General features: G+C 34.6%; 2 protein-coding genes and 1 long non-coding RNA gene across 3 annotated transcripts in view; 1 reads left to right on the top strand and 2 right to left on the bottom strand.

The window, feature by feature from the left end:
- LOC108733627 (chloride intracellular channel exc-4) overlaps positions 1–8,892 on the top strand; it is a 49,587-nt gene extending 40,695 nt beyond the window's left edge. The window contains exons 2-3 of the mRNA XM_018464870.2: positions 6,772–7,038; positions 7,276–8,892. Coding sequence (XP_018320372.1) covers positions 6,772–7,038; positions 7,276–7,713 — 705 coding nt within the window. The 3' untranslated portion in view covers positions 7,714–8,892. The remainder of the gene's footprint in view (positions 1–6,771; positions 7,039–7,275) is intronic.
- On the bottom strand, positions 8,374–11,275 carry LOC112904130. The gene is made up of 2 exons (XR_003230909.1): positions 10,598–11,275; positions 8,374–10,536 (listed from the first exon to the last, which is right to left on the bottom strand). It is a non-coding gene; the product is annotated as an uncharacterized LOC112904130 (long non-coding RNA).
- A 63-nt stretch (positions 11,276–11,338) lies between these two features.
- Positions 11,339–12,775, bottom strand: LOC108733628 (nucleoside diphosphate-linked moiety X motif 8). Its single transcript, XM_018464871.2, has one exon. The coding sequence runs from the start codon at positions 12,525–12,527 to the stop codon at positions 11,796–11,798; it is 732 nt and encodes a 243-aa protein (XP_018320373.1). The 5' UTR covers positions 12,528–12,775; the 3' UTR covers positions 11,339–11,795.
- Positions 12,776–20,605: the final 7,830 nt, after the last annotated feature.

Raw genomic sequence — 20,605 nt, 5'->3', positions numbered from 1 at the left:
GGTAAACGCCATCTGTAGTACGATGCTACATTTTAGGATTACGTATGCTCCAACAAGGTCCATTTAAATATATGGATATCTACTTGCTGAAACGAATCCCGGCGTAGCTAACTTCAACGTGATAGGCACGTTACCATAATCGAATAAAATAATTCGAAGTGGTCTGTATTCTATCACGTTGAGGTGAGCTACTCCGGGATTCGTTTCAGCAAGTAGATAACCATGTATTTAAATGGACCTTGTTGGAGCATACATAATCCTAAAATGTAGCATCGTACTACAGATGGCGTTCACCACGCCATTTGTGGCATTTTCTAAAACGCGCTGCTAAGACAGCAGGTAAAGGTGGGTCTGTGTTCTGTCGGAGCTGCCTGCGACGCGCTGATAGGATCCAAAAAGATCGAAATCGCTATCCGCGTGTGGCAGTTTCGACAGAATACAGACCACTTCGAATTATTTTATTCAAGTGGTATTCTATACCTAGCAAAATCACGAAAATCGCGTTGTGACCACTGAAAAACATCCACATGGCGCTTAGTACACGGATCCTGGATTAGCAATTCACGCGCTTTGTAACAAGGGCTTAAGAATTTTCTTACAGTGACATGAATCGTTGTGATAGGACTTAAGAGTTACATGAAATTATTAGGTGTATCCGCTTATCTTAAGATAGTTTAGTAGACCGTTTACATTGATCGTGAAATTATTACTAAAGGTAAACATGTTTGTGTAAAAATCGTGATGATCTCACTAACTGGTTATCTAGGAATTTACATTGGCCTACAATAAATAATAAACTATTTACACTCCTAAATTACTTTTACAATAATGTGTCTACTAAGCAGGTACAACACTACTTGAACATGTTAATTATTTAACATTATCTTCTTCTTAAGATTGTATTCACGATAGATAAGATGATGATGATTGATACGGGAATAGTGGCTCCAAAAATAGTCATTTTGTAAAAAGTTAACAAAATTTGTAGTAGTTTTGTTATTTGAAATTAAATCTTAGAATGAAACATTAATTATAAGAAGAAACTGAAGTTAAATTAAAAACTGTAATTTTGAACATGAATCAATTAAAAATTGGCGAATTTCTAAATGTGCTTTAAAATATAGTGGTTTTGGGATTACTTCTATAATGTCAGCTGATGAGTTTGAATTAATACTTTTCGAAAACTGTAAAAAAATTAACAATAACCAAAATTATGCGATCTAGACAGCGGAGAAATAAGGAGTGGTCTCTGGCCCCAGGGGCTTCAAAATTTTGGGAAGTCCATTTTAATGAGATCTCAAACGAGGTCAAAATACGTTCATTTAATTTTTTTTCAAATTGTACTCTCCAAATATATAAAAAATTTTAAGCAGACCAGAGAGCCTCATTTTGTTTTGACACTCTGGACTGACTGAATCAATCCGCAATTATATGTACATCTACGTAAGGAAAATTAAAATACATTTTGACACACCAAACATCGGAAATATCTGTATAAAGACTAAATTGGATGTTTTTCAGTTCGATAGGTTATTTTTCTTCAATCGTGATACGGAACTGGCTCTAAAAAATTGGTTTATTAGTTAAGTATTGATCGCCGCCTTGCGGTATTCGTTCAAAAAAAAAAAAAAACTATCAACATCTCTAATGTGTCGTATCCCAAATACCGCAATGGAATAGTGAATTTGGTATTTGCTCATCTGTCCAGTATACGTTTGTAAAAAGTTTGTTTTACGTAAAAATAATTGAAACTTCACACAAAATAATAACCTAAATACTGATGTGAACTTCAAACTTTTTTTTGTAATTTTCGCGTGGAGTACCAAACAAAGGCACTACGTTTGATAGGTGGCTCGTTTTTCAATTCGTTCGGTAACAAAATGATGTATACGAAAGAATTAAATGTCTAATCAACATCAATATCATCATCATCATCACCGTAATGTCGTCAGTGCTAAGACTGGTTGGACACGCAGCCCCACTTCTATCCTGAGCTAATTTTTTATGTTTTCGTGGAAGAGGGGAAATCTTCAAAAGACACCCAGCCGTCCGTACGACTGGGTAGTATCGGATTCCCGAGGAAGAAGTCCTCGGACCAACCTACTAAAACCCCTCTACCTCAGGCCGTTCTAGGACCAACTAGGGTCCTCTTCAGCCGCTATCAACCTATCTCGCCTATTTCTTATTGACTCCATGGAGTCTTCTGTTCACCTATTCTTTCTAATACCTCTTCATTTTTAAACTTCTCTATCTACGATATCCTCATCATTCGCCAGTAACAAACACCACATTTTAACGCTTCTAACCTTTTCTTTTCTGCCGCGCCCACTGTCCATGTATCGTATTCATACAGGCCGCTCTCCAAACATATGTACACCTTTAACAATCTTTCGAATTTCTAAATTAACCGTTTGCGAGCATAGAATGGACTCCCTTTTATTGAAGACTACTCGACCCTACGTCTTATGTTAATTTCTAAATACCGAAAATCAGCCACTTCTAATTTTTCGTTTCCTATTTTTATATTCGCTTTTTCCTTTCCTTGCATACCGGTATTTTTATCGTACTTTTATTTATTTTCATACAATATTGTTTTGGTAATATCGCTTTCAATTTAGAGCTATCTCTGACTCCTCGTTACTGGATGCTAATACTTCTATATCACATTAATATATAGTTGATTTTCTATAAAATATTTTGCGTGTGATACTATTTTTAGTATGTATGTACATGCTTTCAAAAATGTCATTCTGTAACTAATCGCCAAAATTAACGTTAACCTAATTTAAAACAAAAATATAAAATTAACCGCACGTTTCCGTTAACGGTTTTGAATTTATAAAAGTTTTGATTAGATAAGTACAGTTGGTAATGGCAGAAGATATGTTGTATCGTTATTTAAAAATACCTTCAATTTAAAAATAAGAAAGCAGACGAAATTTAATTGACCTCAATGAGGATGTCCGAATACAGATTATGCTAATTGCAAGAATGAATTTAGTGTCGAATGTCAATAGAGAAGTGTGCAGTATATGTTTATTTCACATTTTATTGTTTTTTTTTTTCGAATTTTTCTTATTTTTCGTGTCACCTACGTATTTTACAATTATTGTAATGTCGATTACGACTTTAATAATGTCATCGAATGTAATACATTTGCAAATATCGGAGTTTTCATAACTGATGATCTGGTCTATCTAATCTCATTAAAGTTTGAAGTTCAAATATGTTTCGGTTGGATCTTAAAAGAGTGCCGGGCCTGCTGGTTACTGCATCCAAACCTGCTACTTGTCCCATCTGTAATTTGAAATGCCGTGAATATAAATGCGGTAAAATACGCCCCTTGCGTGTTTCGCCCATTACATTTTGAAATACCTCGAGAGGTTATTTAGAATGACAAGAATCAGTAGAATAGCAGTCGAGTCAATAGTTTCTAGCTTATGAAAGCTATCTCTTCATTTGGTAATGTAAATGATTGAGGGTGTTTTGAATTAAACGTAGACAGACTATCATTTAAGGAAATATTTTGTACCTCGATAGTATAGGATAGGATCTAAAGGAGTCAACAGGATCATGATTTCTCCAAAAGTATTCACATTGTTACTAACAATTGAATAATTGAAATTGATGAAAATGAAGTAGTGTTCGTGGATCATCATCTTCATCACTGTGATATTCTGATGTGTATATATGGGTGGATATATTATGTACGAAAAAATGATATTGCTGGTATGGTGCAAGGTGGTGCGGGCAGTACTAGTTAAGAACAGACAGGATTCGGACGTCTTGTACGGTATGACGAGATTATTGCTACAGACGGATAGATAGATAGACGTTTGGTAACCAAGACCCTCACGAACACCACAATCCTCAGTCCTCAGTCTTAAGACTGGTTGGACATACACCTCCATTTTTTCGTACCCTAAGTTAATCTTTGCATTTCCCCAAAACTAGAATAATCCACATCCTTAACTATTTGCGAACAGTAATCTAATCTAGGTCTACCACTACTCCTCTTAACTCCTGTTTCTACTTCTAATATGTCTTCTTGGATCATATTAAAAGCAAATTACATAGACACTATGTTGACCGTTCAACAAAATAAAACAAAAATCGTTGAGGAGTGTATCAAAATGATGGTAATTAAAAGAGAATTTCAGTGATATGCTCAACATAAAGCTGTAAAAGAATTATAAAGAAAATACAAATTCTACTCCAACCGAATTGCCAGCAAAAGTTGTTTTTTAACGATTTGCTATAAACGTATTTCTACCGTAGATCTACCTATACCTGCAGACGAAAGTCAATTTTAAGTTAAGTACGTTTTGTGATTATTTTTATCGTTTAAATTGATGCCCGAGAGTAACCGCCTTATCCAACGAACCGTAGGTGTATCACTTTTGTGTTATCAATAATTATTAGCGACAGTTTCTTCACATATTTTATAAATGAACAAGCAGACTTCTTATTTATGTTTTTTCATTAACCAAGCAATAATCGAGTAGAAGAATTGTCACGTGTCCGTGAGGTTTTATTACATTGTTGGAGCAGCATTATATGAAATTATAGCCAATTCAGATTTTTGCAAAAAGTGAAATTGAAGACTTGAAAGAAAAACAGCACAACAAAAAAACACAGACAATAAATGCATAAAATATTCTTACTGACAGCTATTTAAACCAATTGTATGGTGAATAAAAAAAAAACAACAATCTTTACACGCCTTTCTAGATTTTCAATAGCGGTAGCATTTTATTACGGTTATCGAGTAGGTATTGAAAAAAGAAAGTATTCAATACGTATACATATGTGCATTTCTACAAATGCTCACTCTTGTGCACAAGTTTTAACGTTAGCACAACAGGTGTTTGACAGGTAGCAATAAAGACTTTCACAAAATATACGCATGTGTGTACGTGTATTTTTATCATTATTATGTAACGATTCTTATAGCTTCTATTATCCATATAGTACCTACCACTCCTGAGGATATTAACATATTTCCAGTCTTATTAAAGTATCTCATAAATTTTTCAAAACAAGTTCGATTATAGGTTAGGTAAAACATAAACGCCCTCTAATGGCCACCATTTTAAATAATGTGATTGTTCATCATCATCATCATGAGGTCGTCAGTCCCAAGACTGATTGGATACGCACTTCCACTCTTTCCCTAATCTTCGCATTTCCCTAAAAACTGGGACAACCCATATCCTTAACTATTTGCGAACAGTAATCTAATCTAGGTCTACCTCCAGCCCACCTTACTTCCGTTTCTGCCTCTGACTAAACCTTCACTGAGAAGGTGTCTTACTAACCTATCTCGCCTATTTTTTATTGTCTTCCATAGAGTCCTCTGTTCTCCTATTCTTTCTAATATATTTTCATTTCTAACCTTCTCTATCCACGGTATCCTCATCATTCGCCTGTAACACCACATTTCGAACGCTTCTAACCTTTCCTTTTCCGCCGCGCCCACCGTCCATGTTTCCAACCAGCACAGTGTCGTGCTCCAAACATACACCTTTAGCAACCTTTTTCGAATTTCTAAGTTAACTGTTCGCGAGCATAGAAGTGACTTCTTTTTATTGAAGGCGACTCGACCCTGCGCTATCCTCTGCTTTATATCCTTACTACTCCTTCCGTTCAGACTTGTCTGACTTCCTAGACATCTAAAATCAGCTACTTCTTGTCTCGCACCTATCCGCGCCTCTCTTTTTAGGTATAGTTACTACCACGTTCCGTTTATAATCCTCTGGAACTTCCCCGTCTTGTAGATGAGACTAACTTAACTTAAACATATGATCTCTAACCTCTTGTCCTGCATGGTTTAGAATTTCCTGCTGTATCCGATCTACATCTGGCGCCTTATTAATCTTAAAGTTTTTTAATGATGCATCGAGCTCTTTTCTCAGCTCCGGGATAACTCCTACAGTCCTTCACTTGATATTTAAATTTTTGCCTAACAAGTACGTAATCTAAATGATATCTCCCTAAATCACCTGGCATCTTCCATGAATCAGAGAAAGATTAAGTCGTCTGCTTGTTCGTTAATACCGATTTTGTTTTTTGGTTTAAAACGACTGAACCAATAATAATAATTGCTTTTTATGATTAACCATCATAAAAAGCAATTGGAGAAATGCAAAAAGATTGCATCTTAGAATCTTTGTTTCTCATGGTGATTTTAATTACATAAACTCGAAAGTTAATAAATAATCTACAAACTTTATCAAAATCATTTTAAATTATAGATGTTTGTATTAAGAACAACTTTTAAATTCTTGTTCAGTAATTTATGAAAATGCTACAAGAAAGTTTCAATAAACCACTTACCCAACCGCAGTTGATCTATGAAAGGAAGTTAATATAATATCAACGTATGGGCAGTATTTCGCCATCTATTGATATTTACTGTTAAGTGCAATATTTGATAAGGACCTGAGCCAGTATATACTTGACAAACTAAATATATAACGCAGTTTATATACGTGAAAGGCGTATACCAAATTAATAAATTGGACGTAATCGTTAATCAGTTTGTATTAATTTGGTTTACGTGCCCTTAACATTTCAATTTTATTAAAATATACCATTTTGTAGAAAGGTTCATACGCTTATATGCATTCATATATATGTACGTAACCCTATCGGTATTTTTTTTTAACATTTCGTATCAATCATTCGACATGAAAACTGATATGTTTACAAAAATATTTTTTCTAAATGAGATGACTTGGACTGTCATTAGTACAATGTCTTATTTTTTAGGCTTCCACAATCGATGGTCGTAGGAAAGGGGCGTGCCTTTTTTGCCAAGAGTACTTCATGGACCTGTACCTTCTTGCTGAACTGAAAACGATAAGTTTGAAGGTGACTACGGTGGACATGCAAAAGCCGCCACCAGATTTTCGTACGAATTTCGAAGCCACGCCACCTCCTATTCTTATTGATAGGGGTATGGCTATTCTCGAAAATGAAAAAATCGAAAGACATATAATGAAAAATATTCCCGGTGGTCACAATTTGTTCGTTCAGGTCAGTATCAACAGCATCATTAGTAGTTTTTGGATTATTGACTAATTTTATCATTAATTATTCTAATTCCATTAACATAGGCGAACTACTGAATTCGTAAATTACGATATTGGTAAAAAAAAATTAATCTACTTCAACAGTTTGAAAGGAATATTTTTTAGACTTGCCTTTGCTTATAAAAATCAATTTTTAATTATCGTAATTCATTAATATCAATTATTTTTATATAATGACCAGGACAAAGAAGTAGCAACCCTCATAGAGAACCTCTACAGTAAGCTGAAGTTGGTGCTAGTGAAGAAAGACGAGCAGAAGAGCGCTCAGCTTCTGGCTCATCTGAAGAGGATTGACGAGCACCTAAGGCGAAGAGACACCAGGTTCTTGACAGGCGATACCATATGCTGTTTCGATTGCGAATTGATGCCGCGATTACAACATATTCGTGTTGCCGCTAAATACTTCGTAGACTTCGACATACCGAAGGAATTGACATCCTTGTGGCGTTACATGTACAATATGTATCAGTTGGATGCTTTTACACAGAGCTGTCCTGCCGATCAGGACATCATAAACCACTATAAGATTCAGCAGGGGTTGAAGATGAAGAAACATGAAGAATTAGAAACGCCCACTTTCACCACGTCCATACCTATAGACGTCAGTCAGTTGAACTGAGCTCATTCAGTTGTGTCCTAAACCTTTCCTCTTTATTTTTTCATTTCAGTTGTCCTTTCCGTTCTTCTTTTGTCTTTTCCTGTGTAACCAATCTGCTATGTTTCAGGAATTGATTTGGCACTTTTAACAGAATCTGTTCAGTAAAAGAAAAAACGTTGTTTTTATTCTCACATAATAATAATGATAATAATGGGCGTGGTTAAAATTAAAAAGAATTTATGATTTTATTTCCTTGTAGGCAATATTTTGTGCCTTAACTTAATGTCGACTTAATTTTAATGATGATTATTAATAGCTACCTTTTTGTTACAAAATGAAATATACATTATTGACTACTTCTTATGTCAGGATCTATCAGGACTCGCGTTCACAGTGATTGACGTGGGATACATTGGAATCGAGACGGTCGAGGAGTGCAACATTCTGTAGATTTCGCTCTTCTACATCAGTTTCTATTTTGATATAAGAGGTATTCACTTCAGACTTCAGCCGTGTGTAGTGCAACACACTTTTGTATTTATTTATTGCTTTATAATAATTGTATGATTTATTTTAACAAGTAGAGTTCTAAAACCGTTTTTTCTTTTAAATTGCATTTGTATTATGTCATGCAAGCATATTGGTCATTTAAGGCACAATTAATAACTGGTTTCTTTTTTGTACAACAAAAACGACTTACCCAACCAAGAAGTATTTTATAATAGTATACAATGGACTGAAAAAAGATGAACTTTGCATAATTGTATTGATTTAAATAGTTTATGCCCTTAAAATTTGACAACAGAAGAAAGATGCTGATGATTTTATTTCTATTTTTTGGAGCGCATGTTAAGATTTATTTTAATTTATTACTCATAATCAATAATAAAATTGTTTTATTGATTTAGTAGTGTTTTAGCATTGTTTTTATTTTTTCTTTTCTATTGTTCAGCTTAATGCGGGTGTTCGACTGGTTTAATCACACCAAGTAAACCTGATTCTCAAAAACATTGATTTTTTGAGAAAATTAATATGAAGTTGCTTGTTAATAATCAAATAAAGTATTTTATTTGTATACGTTTATTAAAATTATTATTTTTGTAATTCTACATGCATTCATTTGCAATTAATGTAAGGTAAGTTGTACAGTTATATATGTTCTGTATTTCTACATGTTAAGTAAATAAAATTTTTCAAAAAGGGATAAATTAAATTTTTATTTGCTCTCTCCTGTAGCAGGTAATTAAACTAATTGATGTGTATATACATATATATAATTGCTAGCGTTTGGTTCTTATAAAATAAATTGTTATTTGTTAACTGTCATGTTGGACAATAATAATCATAGAATCACAGATGCAGCTACAGTGCTTAATTTTTAATTTGATTAGTGTTTCAGTTGAACGTCGAATAAATAAAAGCAATGGGATGAGTTTAATTTCCTGTATTTCGATTTTTTTTAATTAAAAACACTGGTATAAAAGCGACCCCCCCCCCTCTTAATGCACGGAACCATGAAACGACAACCCTGTTCGGAATGACTTAAGAAATTGGAAAACTAGTACATCCATGATTTTTTGTAATAAAAAATACATGTACGTGTAGAGAGTAGTGTATGGCGTCAGAATATGCGACCCTGCGCCGGTTAACCTTGTTGCACAGCCATGTTGATTGTTGGCAAACTATAACCATAGAGTTGCGTCCCAAATAAGGTATCGCATGAATGATCATGATGTCATCTATCGGAAAAGTCGATTCTAACTAGTAACCTCGCGGTCCCATTATTGGCGGTTTATATAGTAATGTACTATATGAGGAATTAAATTAAATATCTTTATGACCTTTACCCGAAAAGTCAACCTTGCTATATGAGAACTCCCCTCACCTCGAGGGAGGTTCAGTGCTCATACGCACGTTATGGCAAAGCTACATGACCCCCAAGCACCTGAAAGCAAAATTCAAGTGGGAAGTAGCCTACGGTCATCGACGAAACTGATATTCGAACGCGGTGTAAACTCAGCACAGACGCGGTAGGTGAGCCCATCCCCGTCGACATATGTATACGTAACTTGTCCCCCGAAATGGAGGTTCTCCTGGTGCGATCACCGACACCTTCTGTGATGGAAACCGCGACAAACACCAAAAAGTCAGTAGTCCTCTGGGAGGTTCTCTATGCTCATTCCCAAAGCGATTTAAGAGTTCTGGAAAAGTAGTGTGCATAAGGTGGGGTCATATAGTCGAGGGTATGTTGACCCTTTACGGCCTGTTGGACAGAACAGCTGTACGTGGATCTGGTGTGCAGTCTGACCCATTAGGGGGCTGCACACACTAGGCAAAAGCACAGTAGATGGGAAAAGCGTAGTAGCTCAGGCGGGCTAGGAGGCTGAAAGGATGTCCGGAGACACCGCGTTTACGGCAAATCGGATATCATCTAGCGAGGAGGATTTCGGAGTAGTTAATGCCCATCGGAATTCCTATACCGTTACCTCGGAGGTGTGGTGCCCACGAGTTTAATTTCGATTCCTTCCCTGCCAGTTGATGTCGGATTCGAGGAGACAGTTGGTTAATAGCCTGCATAGTGGGTTAGGGAGCTGCGCGGCAGGCGCTTATTTCGTGAAGTAGTACCGAGTTGAACGCCTATGGATTTGGATAGGCCCGAACCTGGGGGTTATTCGCATCGTTAATCCTCAGGCACCACGGTGACTTCCTGGGACCAATCCGTCTAATGATGGGGAGATTACAGGGTGTCTTCTCATTCCATGCTAGTGCAGCTGTGCTGATTTAACCTGTGGATAGGCCTACGCAAGGTAAGTTCCATACATCAGTTAGCTACTTTGTAAGAACCTGCCGAGAAAAGTAAAATAAATATTATCTATTGCCCCTTTTTAATTGGTCTATCGTGTACCTACGTATAATGCCATTGTTTGCTTTCCTACAATATCCTGAAACAATTCCATTTCTTCCCGTATATATCTTAGATTTCGACAACTAAAAGGAATTTGTTTTCCAATATATTGTAGAATTGACTTCCTGAGGTAATAATAACACAAAAGATATTCAAAAGTGCGCTCAATTGCCTGTCACCTCTTTCCGGCAGGCTTTCATGAAGTAATATTAACTTTTCGTATAGAGGACTTTACAGCCATTAATTTGATACCTCATTTAGGGCATAAGTTACGGGTTAGTTCGCCAACGATAAACATCCGTTTTGCGCGTTTTTACCAGTGTTGGGCGACGCAGGGTCGCATACTCTGACGCCCTACAGTCTATACTTACAAATTTTTTACAACTAAAGAATATGAGGGTGCTGCACTAGTTTTTCAATTTGTTTCCGGCAGGAGTTGCTTAATTTGCCTCTTGATAGTTGCACATATTAATGTGATAAACCAATTATAGTCTTGACATATATTTCGATCGGGGTATTAAAAACGCTTCTGTCTCGTAGAAGGCAAGAGGAAGCTTCTACTTCTGCATCATCGTAAAGCGAGCAACAGCTGCACGAGGGACTTGATTCTGTGAGTTGCTATTTTTTTGTTTACAAAAATTAGGTTGACTAGTTAATTATTTTTTTTATTTATCAAACGATTTTTATTTTATTATTATTCTTTGTTTATACTGAATTATTATATTTTGTACATCTGTGTTTATTCGCCCAGAACTACTGAAGTGCAAACGAGGTAAAAATCTAAACATTTGTACAAAACGTCAATAAGTTAAAATACTTCGTTAATAATAACGAAACTGGTAGCTGACCAAAAAATTGTTTTTTGAGTAATGATAACTGATGATTCATTTCAGTGCTTGCAAAAATTACAGCTTTATTAATTTAATTATTACTTAAGTACTTATTTGAACATTCTGAAATTCGGGTTTCATTGCCCAGAGGCGATGGACGCCGCCCCTGATAGGGGACATTTTAATTATTTTCTACCCACAAAAAAAGAATTTTTTGAAGAAAATATAATTCATAAATAATGGTTAATGGTTAAGAGATTGAATAATTTAATTTGTAAAAATTGGTACAATGTATACGAGAAATAAAAAAGCCAAAATTGTAAGTCACAGTACAGTTCGATAATGAATTTATTAATAATGATCATTCCCTAAAATTGCTGCAGTTTAGAACCATTGGCCTTTATAGGTGGATTGAAATGTATTTTGTGATTATATGCCTTCAACGGTAACAAAGCTCTTAGAAATACATTTGTTATAACAGCAGTGAGTCCCCAAATTCTTCTTTTCCCTCCTAAGAAGACCGGCATAGAATAGGAATAATATAAACTCCGAAATTGAGTATAAGCAGTATGTTTTGGATGACATAAATCTTGCAATGACACTGTAAACACTTCTTCAACTTCATGAGGATTAATTTGAAGGGTGGAATCTGCCAAATCTCCCTTAATTTTACCAACTACCGGCAGTACTACCATATCGTTCCTAGTAACTATTACATTTCCTGTACCCCAAATTTCTATGTTCTCCTGTTTGATTCCTAATTCTTCTTCCGTTTCCCTAAGAGCCGTCTCTGTAAGCGATTTATCCTTAATGTCCTGCATTCCCCCGGGATAGCTAACTTGTCCTCTATGGGCTTTCAAATGTGGCGCACGAAGAGTGTATAGTAGCGACACCTTACCGTTTACAACGCAAATAGGTATTAAAACAGCTGCTTTACGATTTGGTTCTTGTGCTTGCAATCTTATCGGCCGCATATTACGAAATTTCTTCATGCATTTTTCGACATTGTCGGAGCTGAAGATAAATTCTGGGGCATATAAGTTCACGTTGCGTCGGAATATATGCAACGTCGCGACGCCGGTTTTTGAAAACAAGGACATTACTATATAAACGATAATCACCGAAAAATTTCCGAAATTGACATGTCGCCGTTGACAATTATGTTATAAGACGCGAAAACTTTTTTGTTTTAGGGATTGTATTAAAACTGTAAACTAGAAATTTTACAATCTGCACTTATGAAAGCAAATTATTTTTTTTTTAAACTAAATGTCATTAAAACCAGTAGGTTCCGGTTTCTATTATGTAACCTTCATATTCAACGACTACACAACATAAAGAAGATTTTTGTACTTATGAAACTATACTTATTGGATTCATTAATAGATGTCAGAAAGTGCAGTACTGTAGGTATACTCATGTAAATTAGTTTCTATAAACATTCAATTTATTTATTTTTATTTTCCTTATCTATAACTTTATTTATAAGGTAGGAAATTAACTACGTATTTACAATACACAATATATTTTTAAATTTAAAAAGAAATCTTTTTAGAGGGTAAAAACAAAAACTCAATAATGTTTTAAGTCAATACCCACGCAGGAATACTCATATGAAGCATTTCTGGTATAAAAATTCTACCATAGTTATTATTGTGATATTTGTAGATTATAACGATCATGTCGTCCATGAAAATCGTTTGTCTATCTCAAATGTTCAGTACCTTATCAAATCGGTATGTTGTTTAAACAACGATTTCGAAAACGTATTTTCTTCCAATAAATTTCAATAAAATGATCATTTTTTTATCTAAAATTCTAGTTAAAAACGTTTGCTTTCACTACAAAGTTTTGGATTTTTTCACCAAACACACTTTTGAAAGGTGAAAGATAGGTGGAAAGAATATATTCAGAGAAGGTCATGAGGTACGAGATTTATAACAGAAGGAAAATAGTGTGGAGATAGATAAGCTAGGTTATCCCATGAGAGAAGAGTTCGATGTAGCAGTAAAAAATAAATAAATAATAAGGCGCCGGGTGTAGATATGATATACCTAGGGGGAAATTCCAAACCATGCAAGACAAGAGGTTAGAGATCGTATGTTTAACCTAGTTAGTCACAGAGAAAACTCCAGTGAGCGGAATGTGGTAGTAACCATACCTAAAAAGAGAGGCGAGGATAGGTGCGAGCCATTTAGAACAATTAACTTAACTTTCCATGCGTCCAAAATCTTAATTAGAATTGTACAGAGGAGGATGGAAAAAAGAGTGGAAGAACTAGTACGGGTAACAACAGAGAAAACGATAGAAAAAAGAAAGTGTGTACATAGGCTTTGTAGATTTAGAAAAAGCTTTCGACAATGATAGAAAAGTGATACTTAGTTTGTATAAGGAGCAACAGAGTTATAGAGCTGGGGCTGCAACGTAAAGACGCAAAGATTAAGGAGTCCGATAGGGATTCACACTGTCACCGCTACTTTTTAATCTATACATCGAAGACGTGATCAACACCATTACAGGCAGTACAACTGTAGGGATAGTTATGCAGGGGGCAAAGATTAGTATGCTTAGATTTGCAGATGATATAGCAGTATTAGCATCTAGCAAGGAGAAGTTAGAGACAGCTTTAAATATATTGACAAAACAGTACTGTATGAAAATAAATTAAAGCAAAACAAAAATACTGGTATACAAGGGAAGAAAAAATAGGGAAAGAGGGAATATACAGATAGGAGACGAAAAATTAAAAGAAGTGACCGATTTTAGATTTCTAGGAAGCCAGATAAGTCAAGTTAGAGGTGTATGATTTTAGCACGGCGATGTACGGGTTCGTAAGATGGACAGTGGGCCGGGTGAAAAAGAAAAAGTTAGAAGCGTTTGAAATGTGGTATAGCAGGCGAATGATGAGGATACCATGGATAGAGAAGGTTATAATCAAGAGGTATTAGATAGAATAGGCGAACAGAGAACTCTATGGAAGTCAATAAGGGATAGGCGAGATAGATTAGTATGATACCTTCTCAGGAATGAAGGTCTAATCAGAGACGTATTAGAGGCAGAAACGGGAGTTAGGAGGGGTAGAGCTAGACCTAGATTAGATTACTGTTCGCAAATAATACTCAGGAAACGAAAGGGTGGAGTTGCGTGTCCAACCAGTCCTAGGACTCACGACCTTATGATGGTAACACTTTTGAAATTTCGTGGCTCGTTTAGCTAGGTATATTTTTTATCCTTACCTACTTTATGATTACCCATTAACTTTAAATTTCCCTAAATTATAGTGTAACTAGTTAATTCTGGGGAAAGGGGAGGGAGTATCACAATCATTAGAAACATTCTCCTTATGCATGTTAATGGGTGGAAGAAGTTTTCGTGATTTTTGCAATAAACTATAAATTTGTTTATAAATATGAACTGCAGTTTTGTAAAGCTGGAGTAACCAATACTCCATAAGTCAGAATTGCAAATAAATCGTTTAGGAATTCAAAAACACTTTGTTTTTTGGAAAAGAAAAAACCGGCATTTCTCATTAGAATCACTGTTTCTTTTACTTATATTATTACGAGATCCTACCACCGCATAAAACTTTAACAGGACAATTGTTGCAAATCTTTCATACATATTTTTTTTAGATGCCCTCAATTTTACTGTTCCGGCATTTTGTTCAGCTAACGCTCTTGCTTTATCCCCAATAGCTCATTCCCCTTGTCCGCCTTTGACAATCCGTAGTCCTTTTTTGTCTAATTTAGGAGCTTCACTTTCAAAGTGACATTTATTGGAATTAGTTTCACCATCGGAACCACAAGCAGACTCGTAGATCCTAAGACAAGTACAGTATAATCATAAAACCCAATAGAACTAAATTCCTTTTCTTCATTTTATGTTCTATATTGCACCTTAAATAAAGGCGACGTATTAAAACTTGCATTTCATGAGTAACTATAACGTTACGACGTTAACGATTTTGACTGTTGTTCCTTTAATTAATAGAAGAAATCCATGCATCTACGATTATAGGTTTTTATAATACCAAAACTGCACATCGGCTTTTGAGATCCTTCCTAAATAGTATTTTATAAATTATATTTAACAATTAAAAGTATAAAATAAGCAATTACCCGCCAAAGCGAGACCTAAATCAACACGATGGTTTTGAAGATGGTCTTTTTACTTAAAACAAGCCTTAGCTTAAATACCTATTAGATGGTGATACACTGTCTGCCAGCTGGATATTCCACTTTTCTTATTCTAGTATACACTTATTCTAAAATGTTGTTTAGTGGCCAGTGGTCGACCCGCAAATGAACATACACCAAACTATAGTAATCTTGAATATTTTAGGAAATTCGTAACAGTTTTTAGAACACTTTTTTCGTAATATATATCTCTAATACAAGGTTACAAGCCAGCCCATACATAATAGTCCTAGAACATTTCTGAACGTTCCTGACGCTTCCAGACCAGCTCACTCCAGAACATTCTGCCTAAGGAGAATTATATACGTATGGTAACAGCGGAGAATCACACTAGAACCTTAATTGATCCTAGAACGGCCTGAGGTAGAGGGGTTTTACTCGGTAGGTCCGAGGACTTCTTCCTTGGGAATCCGACACTACCCAGTCGTACGGACGGCTGGGTGTCTTTTGAAGATTTCCCCTCTTCCACTAAAACAAAAAAAAATCACGCTAGAACAGGGGTCGGCAACCTTTTGAGTCAGAAGAGTCGAAAATTACAATTTACAAAATTTCAATGTTTTCAAAGAGCCACAAATTTTTTCCTTGCCAAAAATAAATAGTACTCGCATTTAAATAATTTTTTTTTATAAAAAGCTAATCTATTTATTCATAGGAAAGAATATCTATTTATATACATCACTAACTTGTACTTCAATAACAAACAATTGAGCAAACAAATTCAATGGGAGCCATGGCTTTGCATGGTTATTCAAGTAGAAAATTTAAACTTTACTAAACAATGTAACTTGTAGTTAAAATAAAGAAAGGAATAATAACATACATTTGAGCAAACAAATTCAATGAGAGTGTTGGCTTTGCATAGTTTTAAAAAGTTTGGATAAATTTGGCTCATAACTTGTTGTTTTAAGTCTCAAACAAGACTCTAAATTTGTTAGTTGGCTTCTTACTTTACTTTTAATTATATTCATGCAAGGGCTTGCTCGCACGAATATGTCGATCCGAAGATAGTCAGCACTCCACATGCCAACTTCTTCACGTCACTGTAACAATCTGGAAGACTATTGGGATGCGGTGAAAAGCGAGTACAAGTGACTGAGAGATGGAATCAGTGCCTAATCCTCGTTAATCAATTCAGAACGATTTTTAAATGTTTTTTTTTTGATAAAATAAATAATATTTTCGTATGGAACTAAAGAGCCGCAGCTTCACATCCAAAGGATACACGAATCATTTAGGACACATTGGTGGAGATATGAATGTGTCCGAAATTGATTACTTTTAACTATTGTATCTTCCATATCATCACTGCTACCTGAATGGAAGTATCATACCACACGACGAGAGTATCGAGACTACTACAACATACAAACTCCGGTGGTCAGCGTTAGGTAGTTATGGAAAGAAACTGCATATATTTTTATTTGTACAGAGCGTTTCTGAAGTAAGTAGCTCAGCATTGAAGAGTGTTAACTAGATGAAATAAAGAAGTGAATTGCAATTGGTATACAGAAATTGCGAGAACAACTAAGTAAGTACATAGATGAAAAATTTAAACAATGATGCTTTGTAGAACTACTGATAAAGTAACTATCAATTACTTACTATCAGGCTATTACACATTTAGACGCCTATTGCGATAGCAATCAAATAACCACCTAAAGTATGCAGTACTATTTAAAGTACACATTGACATGGTTTTAAAAACACAAAGGAAATTAAAAATTAACGTTATGGAAACTTTAATAGGTACATTAATATCTCTAGGTAGGTAGGTAATAATAATTCTATTCATTTTCAAAGCCACTATTGAAGTATTGTCAAGGTGCGTAACCTTTCGTATGGGTGGTTCACTAATAGCCCTATCCTCCAATTAGAAAAAATTAATTACAATACAGGTAAACACGCTTACACGCACATAGATGCGTACCTACACTATAAAATTATTTCTGAGTTGCGCAATAACGTCCCAAATTTGGCGTGCTTCAATTGCAGCGATCATACACGGTCGTGCAAATCATTGACGTTCTACACTGAAATTTGATACACATTTAATCTAAAAATGTTCGTATAACAAGTCATCCATTGGTCAATGCAACAATACTATTCTGCACTAACCTATGATTAGCAAATTTACCTACTTCTGATGACTTCGACTAGCATGTCTAACTAACAAATCTAACAAACATCAAACAATACATATGTACAAAAATATAAACTAAATAAAAAATGGATGCTGTTAAACAGCAGCTAATTGAATGTGGCGTTGCAATATCGTATTTTCCTGCGTGATCCTACCAGGACCGGACTAGCTCTTGCCTGTACCTTCAAATACGTTTTTATCAAAAACGATGGACTTTTGGACCACCAAACATTTACTTAATTTTCTTTTTTAATAATGCCCTATCAACTCCTGCAAGCTTAGATACTATTTATTTCATAAACACCTTTCATGGTTATATGTATGGTACTTAGATAAAGTACATAATTTATGTATTTGACTTGCTTATCGTTAATGTTTCCATTTTTCGCTCTTCCTGTTTGTATTATTTTTTTTGTCTGATTGCTTCCATCACTCACCATCTGTTTACTAGTTCTGACGCATTTTTAATATCTATTTTAGTACTTATGATCACTTATCAGTTCATCACTATCGCATATGATTGATAAGTCAAATGAGTTTCATTATTCACATTGTTAAATTTATTACGTTTTTTCCTCGAAATAGTTTATCAAAAATAGAAGTTTCTGCTTGAAAAAAACTAAAAAATTGCTTTTCTTTGTTACGAAAAAGAATAAAAATGGTATTCCGTAGATTAATTCAAAACATTTGGCTAATGATAGATAAATTTTTTTTCTTCGTAAATGAATTGTTTGTCAAACACGATGGGTATGCAAGTTTAACTGGGTAAATGTAGATATTACAAATTTATTTTTGCAACTATATGCTTTGCCTATTGAGATATGGAATTTTTTTGTTAAAATTATACGTGTATTTTAAACTCATATCTGCGGTTTTTCAGAAATATGAATGCTGCTAGTGAACTACGTATTTTAACCACTACAACTGTTTTCTATAAATTGCTAAAACTACTTTAACATTTAAAGATAAAAGTTGGACATATGACAAAAATATTTAAACTCCCTCGCCGGGAGTCGAACCCGACACTTCGGCTTTACGCATCATTCCACTGACCATTACGCTATAAGTGGTTACAGCTGCAACAATAACAAAACGTATTTATTACGTCATGGATTTGTCGAAACTAATGTATGTACCTACACATATTTTTATCATACGAAATACATTACGAAACCTTTAATAGGGATTAATTTTTAATACTAGTGGGAAAATTCGTTTAATTTTTATTTACTACCCCCGGGTTCGATTCCCGGCAAGGGTGTGACTGCAGCAACAATTTTTTCCCATTAATTTGAGCTAATTTTTAATGGATAAAAATTAAATGAATTTTCACGTTAACATTAAATATTAATTCCTACTAAAAGTTTTTTCAAGTATTTCAATCTAAGGATAAAATAAATTATAAGAAATACAAACAGATTCGTTTATGGTTTACTTTTATTTTTATTTTACATCATTGAGTTGTACATGTAATAAATATTTCCGCTGTCTCTTGATTTTTGAAGGAATTATAATGCTGCTACTGACTAATTATTTTCACATGGTCCACTTCTCACCATTCTCAATCCAGAACTTTTTCCTAATTTTGCTTCTAATTCTTCCGCTCTGCATTCTAACATGCACTTGTTCGCATAGGTACTGGCATCAGAACCACATACAGGATCATAATTCCTACCGCAGAAACAGGATGGCATGCTTGACAAAGACTGAGTTACACAAAAGTAGCCCAACAATAAAAACAAAACAAGGGTAATTTGCTTCATTCTGCTTTAAAATTTATTCAACAAAACGATTTACGATTTTGACACTTTTAAATCTCATAAACTACTGACATTAACTGATTTAAAAGTCCTATATACTCTTCTACTGATAACAATATCAGTTCGAGATATATTGATATGACAAATCGATAGATTAATTTGAAGTTTTATCTTTTTAAATTAGACAAATGTTGTACAGTCTTACTCTTTAAGCGTTGTAATTCTGAAGTGAAACTTCTTTGGGCTCGATGGGAGTAAAATGTCAAGGCCATGAAACGACACGTTTTGCAACATTTTGTCTTGCGACGCGATAGGCTATGATAGCTGCACATGCGCATATCGGTATTACAGTCTGCTGTTGTGTCTCACTATACTATAGTGCTAAATTAACTTTTTGGTTATATCTGTGCAGTTATATTACAGTAAGTGTATTACAGTAAATGTTTATTTAACAACAATTAATATTTATTTTAGAGTGAGTATTATTATGTGTTAATTATAATTCATTGTAGTTATTGATAGTTTATGGTTTCTCAAGCACTTGGGAAACCAAATGACCAAATGTAAGCTTTGACCATTTTTTTGTTATTGAATTACATAAAAATGTATTAATGTAATACTCCTTAGGTGGATTAAAGACAAAATATGTTGGAAAACATAAATTCTGAAAATTATCGTGCTCTCTCTTTCACCAATTATTACTTATTCGTTATAAAGGTTTAGAGATCGCCAAGGAAGTTTCACTTCTTTCACGTGTACTGAGTTGCACCTATTTTTTGATAAAAGGTAGGTAGGTACTTGATACATCCACACTTGATCAGCTGATCCACGTAAATCGCCTACATCCAGACACGCAATGTAAATTCAAATTTACAAAAACGATTCGTGAGCTCAATTGTGGATTGAAAAATTGTATAACACTTTTTTTAATAATTATAAATGAGACACCATGTATATAGGGTGTTTCATTTATAATTATATATGTATTATATCAACGGTAGCCCAACAGTTCAGTAGGTAAGAGTAATCCAATTCTATTATTTTATTTTAACCTTTAACTAACCTACAGTTCTTTGGGACAG

Source organism: Agrilus planipennis, unplaced genomic scaffold (assembly GCF_000699045.2).
Source record: "Agrilus planipennis isolate EAB-ADULT unplaced genomic scaffold, Apla_2.0 scaffold67, whole genome shotgun sequence".
Classification (NCBI taxonomy): Eukaryota; Metazoa; Arthropoda; class Insecta; order Coleoptera; family Buprestidae; genus Agrilus; species Agrilus planipennis.
This window is presented reverse-complemented; position numbering and strand designations above follow the sequence as displayed.

What these genes read in the sequence shown, in the direction of transcription:
- LOC108733628 (XM_018464871.2), bottom strand. Translation starts at nt 12,527, where the DNA reads ATGTCCTTGTTTTCAAAAACCGGCGTCGCGACGTTGCATATATTCCGA.